This window comes from Pezoporus occidentalis, unplaced genomic scaffold (genome assembly GCF_034315485.1).
Source record: "Pezoporus occidentalis ecotype Australia unplaced genomic scaffold, CSIRO_AGI_Poc_V1 ctg362, whole genome shotgun sequence".
Classification (NCBI taxonomy): Eukaryota; Metazoa; Chordata; class Aves; order Psittaciformes; family Psittacidae; genus Pezoporus; species Pezoporus occidentalis.
Genome location: NW_026915614.1, coordinates 276,798 through 287,299, shown reverse-complemented (window position 1 = coordinate 287,299; position 10,502 = coordinate 276,798). Strand labels below are relative to the sequence as shown.

General features: G+C 54.4%; 1 protein-coding gene across 1 annotated transcript; it reads left to right on the top strand.

The window, feature by feature from the left end:
• The first annotated feature begins 1,975 nt into the window (after nucleotides 1-1,975).
• HEYL (hes related family bHLH transcription factor with YRPW motif like) lies at nucleotides 1,976-9,120 on the top strand. Its single transcript, XM_062630982.1, has 5 exons — nucleotides 1,976-2,111; nucleotides 5,128-5,194; nucleotides 5,626-5,709; nucleotides 6,104-6,185; nucleotides 7,559-9,120. Exons 1-5 carry the CDS (start codon nucleotides 2,032-2,034, stop codon nucleotides 8,224-8,226), a joined length of 981 nt encoding a protein of 326 aa, XP_062486966.1. The 5' UTR covers nucleotides 1,976-2,031; the 3' UTR covers nucleotides 8,227-9,120.
• The last annotated feature ends 1,382 nt before the right edge of the window (nucleotides 9,121-10,502 follow it).

Sequence of the window (10,502 nt, the reverse complement as noted above, 5' to 3'; positions counted from 1 at the left end):
TCACCCTTCCCTGTGACCTCCATTCAAACGATCTCGAGGGGTCTCAGCACCATCCCTGCATCCATCCTGGGTGGTTCAGATGGACCTTGGGATCTCCCGGGGCTTGCCGGTGGCCATTATAAATGACTCTCTAGAAGCACAGGCTGGAAAATGGATCTGATTACAGGAGAAGTGGGTTTTGGCCCCTCTCTGTTCATAATGAAGTGTAATCCTAGAGAAACATGTTGCCAGTTACACTTCAATTGAACCCAGATAATGACACTTGAACAAGAAGGCTTAGTCCAGGAAAGACAGAGCCTGGACAGTGAATTCCTTTCTAATGGAGACGAAAAGTGTTCCTCCGTGGCAGTCTGGGCTCCGCTTGGTTCGGGCTCTTTGTGGTATGTGCAAGAGCTTGAAATAACCAGTCTCTGGATCCCATTTAAATGGTTTTATCAGTGGAAAGGGTATTAATCTCTCAAAAACACATGTTTATGGGAAGTTTAGTTTGGAGATATATGTATTTTGAAGTGAAATCACTTTGGAAAGGAGAAGTGGGTCTCAAACTTGCTAAAATAACACTAATTCTGCTTCAAAGTAACTCCACTTTGAAATGTGAGCTGGTAACAGCTCAGTTTCTTGACCACTTATAGGGAAATCAAAACATCCAACATTACATAAACCAAGTGCCATATCCTAAAGCAAATGCTTTATTCTCATTCAGGGGGGTACAAACGCTTCCCAGACCTCAGATTTCCACCCCAGCGCGGGGTGGCTGGACCAGGGCTCCGTTCCTTCACTTGGGGAGGGAGGAGCAGGAGCACCCGGCCCCAGCGCTGATGGGCTGTTATCACCGCCACGGTCTCTGCAACAGGCTTTGGGAAACCCACGTGGTGCCAGATCCCAGCGCCGATTATTTTATGGTGTTTTTTTTTTTTCCAACTAAAAGGCGTTATTTTTGTACTGTGAACTTCCACTTCAGTGCTCTCCCGCCTCCCCTCTGCCTCCCCCCCCCCCCCCCCCCAACCCCCCCGTTATTGATGCCTTGGGGGATTTTAGCAGCACAGGACTCTGAAAACCAGCCACAGCCTCCTCCTGCAAGCTCAGGGAAGGCGAGATGCTCTCTAGGAGCCAGGCTGTGGCTCTGAGTTTCCGGCGTTACGGGATGAGACAAGAAAACAGCGATTCACCCTGGTGTCATAAAACCTAACGTCAGGTTTGGTTGGTTCGGTTTACAGGGTAGGTGGTGGATGCCCCGGCAGTGCCATGAGCTGGCACTCGAAGATGCTCCAGGGCTGGGAGCTGAGCTCCTAGTGGGACCAGGACCCATTGCAATGGTCCAGCATCATGCTGGACCCATCCTGATGCTTCCAACAGTAGTGCCACCGCTGTTGTCTTGGCCCTCAGGGATTAATGGCAGCGGAGGGCTCTTTGCACAACGTCCTCAAACATCCCCGTGCTTTCAGGGAGCTGGTTTCCATCTGAATCATGAGCCTCCGAGAGTGCCTGCGCCCAGCGCGGGGCAGACATGTGTGTGCGTGTGGGGCTGGATGTTGATTTTTCCCTGAAACAACTCAAGGCTTTATCAGTCCCATCTCTTTCCCACGGTTTTCTGTTGCCAGTGAGGTCACTGGTCCCTTTAAACTGGGGCTGAGGCCAACGTGCGGCGGGTGGAAGGGGGGCGGCGGGGACATGAGACGGTTCACACAGACTGTTCCTTTTACAGGAAGACTTGGGATTTCGACCAGCGAGCGGGAGGAGGCGGGAGGGGGGGGGCCTGGGAACCTGGGCCGTGCAATCCGTCACTCCCGGCGGATGGTGCCTCATTAACCCGTTCACCGGGGGGCCGGGGCGCGGCCGGGTGTGGAAAGCGGAGGGCGGGCAGGGGAGGGGTTGGTGCTGAGCAGCTCCTCCGCGTTAGACCGGGTTGCGGCTGCACTCGCTGCCCCGAGGACGGCGGGAGAAGGAAGGAAGGAGGGAGGACGGACGGACGGACGGCGGCGGTGGTGATTGAGGGCAGCCAAGCCGAGCCCGTCCTGTGCCGCCGGCAGCATGAAGCGGTTGTGCGAGGAGAGCTCCTCCGACACGGAGTCGGACGGCACTATCGACGTGGGCCGGGAGGAGGAGTACCGGTGAGGGCTCGGGGTCGGCGGCGGAGTTTGCGGGGGGGGGTCCCAGCACCGGGCACGGCTCCCCGGGGCTGGAGGGCGGCTCCGTTCACCTCGGTTAACCCCGCCGAGCCGTGGGCAGGAAGGGCAGGGGGGACCAGGTCACCCCAACCTGCGTGTGTGGGGAGACCGGGCGGGGGAAGCCCCGTCGCGACGCAGGTATCGAAGCTGTTACGAGCTGATTGAGCTCAAGGAAGCGCCTCGCTAAAGCCAGAGCAAAAGCTTTCCCCTGCGGGGGGGGGGAGAAGGGCAGCTCTGAGCTCCCTTGGCAGCAGCACCCCGAGCACAGGCGCCCACCGGGTGCTGCTGCAGCCCCAGCGATCCAGGGGCTCGCAGGGAGCGGGGAAGAATCCGGGAAGTTTTGCATGAGAAACGCTTCAGCTCTGGCGATGCATTTGTAATGCACCAGCTGGGGCTTTGATCTTAATTAAGAGGGAGCCCGGCCGGGGAGAGCTGCGCGGCTTTGAGCTGCGCTTCCAGTACCGCAGTTTCCGTCCCATCGCTGCTGAGCCGCGGTTTCGGCTCTGGGGCTTTGCTGCTTGAGGAGATAGTGAGGAAATAGCGAGCACAGGACCCCTGCATGGTTCCCAGGTCGTGCCCTCCTGCTTTGCCAGCTCCCCTGGCAAAGGGCATCCCTAGCAGCTCGGCTCCTCACGCTGCGCCAGCCGTGACCGGGCTCTGAGCACACAGACGGTACTGGCGATGAAGGAAGGGAGCTGTGACTTGTTCTGCTCCAAAAACCCAGCTGCTTTTGAACTCTTGTTTCAGTAGCCAAGTGTCCCCCTCTCTCCCTTCGCGTTCAGTGAATCCCCAGGTTAGTTCATTCCCTTTTGCTGCTTGGTATCCCAAGCAGAGAAGTTGCCCTGCCCGGTGCCAAGTTACCGTTCTCATGGGGCTAAATTCAGGAGTCTGCTTCTCGCTGACGCAGTCGTAGCAGAGTCTGAGAAGTAACGTCCTGCACCAATTCACTGACCCCTTAGGCAGCTTCCAAGCGCATCAATGTTTAAGCTACCTCCCTGCTGCATGTGAAATAGTGCAGCACTGAGTCTACACTATCCTGATGGATGGAATGGAGGGATTGTCATCTTTCAGTGAATGGTTAACGATGAATTGATCTCTCTGGTGCTGCTAAGACGTTTACCTTGTCATGGAACCAGGCAGTGCTGTGAGCTGGTGTTTGTGTACGTGTATATCACTGCTTGTGCAACACCAACACACCGCCAAAAGAGCTGTTCCTGCTTTGACAGGGCTGGGTTCTTTGGGGTTTTGCTTCTTGTTCTGAATCAACAGCCAAAGTTGTGCTGTAAGTTATAAAATTGAGCAGAGAGCAACACAGCAATTCTAATCATCAGAACATCGTGAGGGTGTCTTTTATGTGGTTCAAATCTGTCAAGCATATTTTGAAAGCATATTTTGCAGTGAGCTCAGTCTTTATATCCACATCTGGAGCCGCAGCTCACAGAGAGCGGCACGTTCAACAGCTCTGCAAGGAGTTTCAGAACTCCCTGTTACAGCTCCTTGAGTGAGCGTTCCACATTGCTGTGTCCCAGGCAGCTTCGATACCGACTCCTGGCACAATACCTGACCCCAGAGCCCGTTTTCACATCACATGTGCTCATCCTATGTGTGTTTATGTATGTTGGCAACACGTGTTGGTGCTTGTTGGAGCCAGCCAGCACCTCTGCCCAGGGAAAGCCCACCCAGCAGGCATTCAGATAGCTGCCTATGGAGAGGAGTGAAGAATGTGTTACTTCATCTGAGTGCGTCAAACCAGCTCTGAAAGCACCTTGCCTGCGGCCAACAGAACCTATTTCTAATGGGCTGAGCTGGGTCTGGTCTTTGGCTTGCTGTGCAGACAGCTCTGTCCATGTAGAAACATCTTTAATAGGCTCCTGTTAAAATGCCCCTTCCCAGATGCATGTCTCTGATGGTCCCTCCTCAGCGCCAGGCTGGCTATGGTTGCTGTTAACATCCCTGCACCAGGTTCCATAAGGCACAGGAACAGTGCTAAACCAGGCCAGCTTTCCAGAGGGAGAAACCCTGCCTGTTGAGATGGAAAGTGGCCCTGGGCAGCCTTCCCCTGCAGTGGAGTGGCTTTGCTCCAAGGAGTTTCCCACGCTGGGTTATCCATTGTTGTGGAGTCTTCACCTCTGCAGGCACCCGGGGATTGAACTTTGTCTCCCTGTCTAGTGCTGACCTTTGGTGTCTAACCTCACCCGTGCCCACCAGGCACAAGACAGTTTGTGGGGGCCCTTCTTAGTCTGCTCCTCCCATGTCCCTCGAGCAGAGTTGTCAGCCAGCAGGCAGGGTCCCTGCCCCATCGCCTCCTGCCGGGTGCTCTCCTGCCCAGCTCCTGGCTCCTCTCTGCCTGATTTGGGGTTATCCAGAATATCCCTGGTGCATTCAGAACATCACAGCCTATTCCAAACCCTGTGGTTTGTGAAGTGACTCTCCAGGAAGCCCTCAGAAACCACATAAACTCTGCCGTTAGCCTCACCCTGAGGAGCAGCCAGCCCTTTGCTGCTCCTGGGTGGGAGCTTGGGGATGCGCTGGTGCTATCGCAGCTCCGAGAGGCAAAGCCCTGCAGACAGGGCAGGCTCAGACATGAGAGCCAGGAGATTCACACATGGAGAAGGAAAAGGCCACGACTCCAGAGCTTGGATCGCTACTTTTCCAGCCCCATGGAGATGCCGGCACTGGCTGAGATGGAAGGAGACGAGTGCCTGGTAGCAGATGGACAATTTGGTGCAGAAATCTGTCCCAGGCTGGTGGGAGACTCGGAGTGGGATTTGAGTCTCTGCTTGGCTCCCCATCCCCAATTCCTGAGCTCTGTGTTGTGGGTAAAAATGAGATGGGAACCACAGAAGACATTATTCAGGGAGGGGGGAAACTGCAGATGGCAAACGTGTGTAAAGCACATGTGCGAGAGAGGTTCCTCTCCAGCTAGCATGAGAAACGAATCCCTCTTCTTCCCTTCCAGCCATGTTTCCAGGTCTGTGTCTCCCACTACGACATCTCAGATACAAGCCAGGAAGAAGAGGAGAGGGGTGAGTCTCATTTACGTTGCCCAGGGTGGTTGTGCTATGTCTCCCAGGGGAGCTAGGTTGTTTGCAAGGGCTCCCTGTGACATCCTCTGCATGCAGTGGGCACGTCCTTACTGTGGGAACACAGTGGAAAATGAACTTCACAGTGTTCCTGCTCTATCTCCTGTGAAATTCTCCCCACAGCCACACAGAGACTTACTTTGAGGAGGTTTGGCCTCAAATTTGGCAGGAAAGGGTGGGGATGGGATGGAGGAGCGTTGTTTCACTGTGGTTATCACAGCAGTCAAGGTTTCTGTGCTCAGTTTTTGCACCAAAACCACTTACATGGCCCTGTTCTAAGCACCTCTCCCAACCTGCCTTAGCTGGTAACAAGCTGTGAAGCTGTGGCCGTAAATGACCCTGGTTTCTTCTCTCCCCTTGGGAATCTCCTGCAGATCATTGAGAAGCGGCGCCGGGACCGGATCAACAGCAGCCTCTCGGAGCTGCGGCGCCTGGTGCCCACCGCCTTTGAGAAGCAGGTGAGTGTGTCCCTGATTCCCACCTTTCTTCGCATCTGGGCTGTCTGTCTTATCATCATCACTGCAGGGACTACGTAGGTGGTGAAACTGGGTGGCAAAACAATATTCCCAAGTATTCAGGAGCCCTGGGGAGGATAAAGTCAGTCCAGGAAGTGTTTTGGATAAACCAGATATGAAGATGCCCAGAAATGGGCTTTTACAATTTGCATCTGGGCACCTTAGGAGGGATGTAAAAACCAGAGCCAGTGTTCTGGGTGGATGCTTTGCTCCATCTGAGTGCTTCTGGACTTCAGGAAGGTTTTGGAGGGGAGTGGTCACTGGGCAGCTCCCGAGAGGCACAAAACCCCAGACCATAAAATGATGAAGTGCTCTTTTCCCTGCTCCCAACACACAGGGGTCTTCCAAGCTGGAGAAGGCAGAAATCCTACAAATGACAGTAGATCACTTAAAAATGCTTCACGCTACTGGAGGAGCAGGTAAGAGCTGCACGTGTGCGAGGTGAAGGCAAAAACTGGAAGGGAAATTCCCCTTCAGCCTCGGCACCAAGCAGTATCTTGATGCTGGCGTGCCCAGCTGACACCAGCCGGCACCAAACTGACTGCTGCCCTGTCTGTTTCCCAAGGGAAATGCCCTTTGAGGGATGTTTCCATGCATCCATTTGGCAGACAGTGGTATATGGGATGGCCAATCCCACAGACCCATGGGGATGGTACCACTGTCATTGTCACACACTCTGCTAAAAGCAGTGCAGCCAGGGTCGTGCCTGGTCCTGCTCTGCTCACAGAAAAGTGGTATTGAGCTCTTTACCTCCTCCTGGGATACATTTCCTGCAGAGGCTGGATTCTGCATGGGGACTCTGCAAATAAACAAGGCTTTTTTCCCTCTCTTCCTCTTTTTGTGTGTCTCTTGGTTGTTATAAGAAGAGAGAGGGAGCCCTGTGCAAAATTCAACAAAGGTCTTATTTGTACTGAGACCTCAGTACAGACCCTCTGTCCTGTTCCAGTTAACAGGATGGAGATCACAGCTCCAGTAAAGAAGCCTCTGGCTTGCTTACCACCCGGTTTTGGCTTGCTGGGGACATTGCTGGCATCCAGGCTTTGGTTCAGAGCTGTAACTTGGTCTGGAACATTTGTTTAGATATTCAGTTTGACTGCACTGCAACAAAGGGCTGTATTGTCACGAGAGACCCCGTCAAGCAAAGTGGTCCAAACGCTTCAGTGCTGTGACATTCTCTGCTTTATTGCTGATCGTCTTACGGAGCTGCAAGTAGGGAGCTGAAGCCTAAAAACCAGCCGTGGGTTGCATTTTATCCTGTTAATTTCTGTGGCTTTGAGCTTTCTTGGCCCAGTGGTTTTGGTCTGCCACTGTCCCGTGTCCTTCAGCCGGATATGTGCTTAAATGAAGGGTAAAAATTGGGACCTAGGCAGAGGAAAATGGTGCTAAGCTGAGCATGGGGAGACCCAGCGTCCCACCAGTCTGCAGGACCAGAGATGGTCTATTTGCAAAGACCCAGTGCCCATCTGGCCCACAGACCTGTCTCCAGCAGCGATAGTCCAATAGGAAAAATTCCCTCCTGAGCACAGTTAATGAAACCTCTTACTTGTCTCATATGCTGGAGTAAGAGGCTTCATGACCTTGGCAGTTCTATCCCGATGAGATAACCACAGATGCTATTCTCACGCATGCAAATGTCCAGTCCTGGACACCCACTTGGCTGGCTGTGTCAGGAATATCACCCGGCAGCAAAGTGCCTCAAGTGAAATACACAGTGTGTTAGAGAGGGTAGTGAAATCCAAGCACATTCCTGAGCTCCGCATGGACTTCTTCTCACTGCTTCCTCTCCCTACAGGCTTCTTAGATGCTCGAGCTCTTGCCGTGGATTACAGGAGCATCGGCTTCCGCGAATGCCTCACTGAAGTTGTCAGGTACCTGGGCATCCTTGAGGGTCAAAACGCCACTGACCCCATCCGGCTGCGCCTCCTCTCCCACCTGAATAATTATGTGGCAGAAATGGAGCCTTCGCCTGTGGCCACTTCGCTCCTGCCCATCCAGACGTGGCCGTGGTCCTTCCTCCACAGCACTGCTGGCCCCGTGCAGATCCCCAGGAGGGAGGCTGCTCCCGCTCCGGTTGTTTTGACTGCATCTTCCCTGGCTTACCCCAGCCCTGCTGTGAGGCCAGCCCCGCTTCGCCGTGTCCCCGGCGACATGCTGCCGTCCCGCCGAGGCTTCCTGGCCAGCAAGATGGGCTCTTCCAGCCGCAGGGCCCGGGGTGCAGGCTCATCTGCAGCTGTAGCAGCCGTGCCCAGGATGCCAGCACCAGCGGGTGCATTGAGAGAGGGCTCATCCAAGAGCAGCCAAATCGCCACGTTCCTCTTCTCACCAGCCTCCGCCGGCATCCCCATGCCACCGGCTTACACAGCACCTCCTGCCTTGGGCGCTGCCACGCAGGGACCTGGGATCAGGGTTGGGACATCGAGGATCTGCCGCTCCTGGGCGACTGAAATCGGAGCTTTCTGACCCTCCCATTTGGAGACGGGAATTCTTCAGCACTCATTGCCTACAGGCCTAAGAACAAACTCAGCTGAAAAGGCATCTTTCCTGCTTTGCAAAAACCAAGGATCCATAAAGAAAATCCTCTTTACTCTTCCCTCTCTCCTCGCACCACCTTTCCTGCCTCACCATCACACGTTCTCTCCCTCATGATGCCAGCAAACAGGAATCACATACAATTTGATACACCTGTCTGCACGCAGCTACCCCCAGATCCTTCCAGCTACAGCAGAAGGGGCACATGCAGATCCCAGCCCTGTTCCACCTCCAGCAAACCACTCTGCAGAGCCCTTTGGAAAAGAGCTAGCCTTGAAATACTTTTATTTCCCTGGGGGCCCTGAGCTGCCAGACAGACTTGCTTATGCCGTTGCCCTGCGATGTGTCCCCCAGCTGCAGCACCTAATGTGCTCCCCTTATCCCCAGCACTGCTGGCACCCCAGCTACAACCCCCCCAGCTCCCTTAGTGAACTGCCTGCCTGTTAATCCCCACGCTTTCCTCACTGCATTACAGCTTTCCCCACTTATGTGCCCTTAAGGTGGAGTGAGGCAACAGCTTAACAGAGCTTGTTCCCACAGCCGGGCTGGAATTCCACCGGATTCCCTGCACAAACCATGCAGGAGCAGCCGGCCAGGCCTGTGCAGCCCCCACTCTGCACTGAGGTGTGAAGAGACGAGCCGGAGGATTTCAAAGGGATGTCAGTCACGGAGGGGAAGGCGCTGATGGCCAAAGTGAGAAGAAAAGGCCTTTCCCTTTGCCAGTCTCTCCTCCATCCCCTGCTGAACAGCTGTGACTGCAAAGGGGGAGAATGGGTCAGAAGGGCCTGCATTTGAAGTGCCTCCCTTGTTCTCTCTTAGCCCTGCACCCCCTCAGGCTTTCCTCCTGTTTTCTTCAGCACTGTGTTTTGGTCTCACATTGCTCATTCCTCTCCCTGGGCCAGGACCAAAGCCCACTGAGGTTTCACTGCAAACCTTGGCAAGCCCTGGGGCTGCACTCGTCCCGAGTCCCAGGAGCTTTTTCTGCCTTGGCCTGCGTGCCCCAAGGTAACTGACACAGCAGATGCTGCTCCTCCAGTGGTCCTCCCCTCCTCTCCTCTAAGCAGAAAGGCACAGGGGCCACCCTGCTCCTATGCCACATCCTGAACTCCCGTAGTGTCCAGGACAGGAAGTCTCAGTGCTCCTACTTGTCTGAGCAGCCCCTGCTCCTGCATCTGTGCCTTGACTTGCTGGGATGCACAAGCAGAATAGCCTGGACCCAGTTGCATGCCCGTGCCAAGGAGTCTCACCCCCCTCTACAGCACTGTGACAATAAAAGAAGGAAAAGTATGGAGAGGTCAGTGGAAAGAAAATAAAGAGGGAGTTCTCTCTTGAATGGGAGCGGCTCTCCCCATGCCTCAGGTCAAACACGCAGCAGCTGGTTAGACTGTGGATGAGCTGGTGTTTGCCTTCCTGCAGATTGCATCTGTCATGTGCATGGCAATGTGTCTATCTGCTATTGTTTGGGAAGTGAGTGCCTCCCAGTTGTTTTGATGGAAGTCATCACACAACACACAGAAAAGCCTCGGCTGCTTCTCCCCGCCCTTGTCCTGAAGTGCCAGGAACAGCGTATTCCTTGTTAACGAAGCCAGAGGAGGTCCTCATGGACCCCAGTTGTTCCTGCAGCTGGTCGGCACACTCGAGCTCACAGCAAGTAGCCCAGCCTCACTTTACACTGTGGAGAGCTGTTAGATTCACGAGCTGTGACATCCAGCAAAGGTGTCAAATAAAGTCTTTGAAACCCCTGTCCTGGTTGTGAATGTAGTGTTGATGTGACTCTGTTCTGCTCATCTGGCCTGCTCCTTCTGCAGCAGGTGAGCTTGTGTTCCTGAAAAGCTTCAGAGAAGGTGAGGTGGGGCTTGTCCCTGCTGGTCATTTTATAGCTGCTGCCCTCTGGTCCCCTGACTTTTGACTTTGCAAACCATTCTGTGAGTCAGACTTAGCCGGACAGGCAGCAGCACTTGCACTCAGACTGGCAGCCATCTGTGGGTTGAGAAGGAATGATTTCATTTAGCAGCATCTACAGAAATATCAGTGGCCAAATGGGGTCTGGTGGAGCCCGGCAGCCAGGCGCCTCAGCCTCCCGAGCCTTTGCAAGCAGGAGCAGAATAACCCCGGCTGCATCTTGCTGTTGGGAAATGCTTTGGGCTGAACAAAGAGCCACAGCTGAGAGCTGCTCTGTCTTGAGGAAAAGACCAGCAAATGATCCC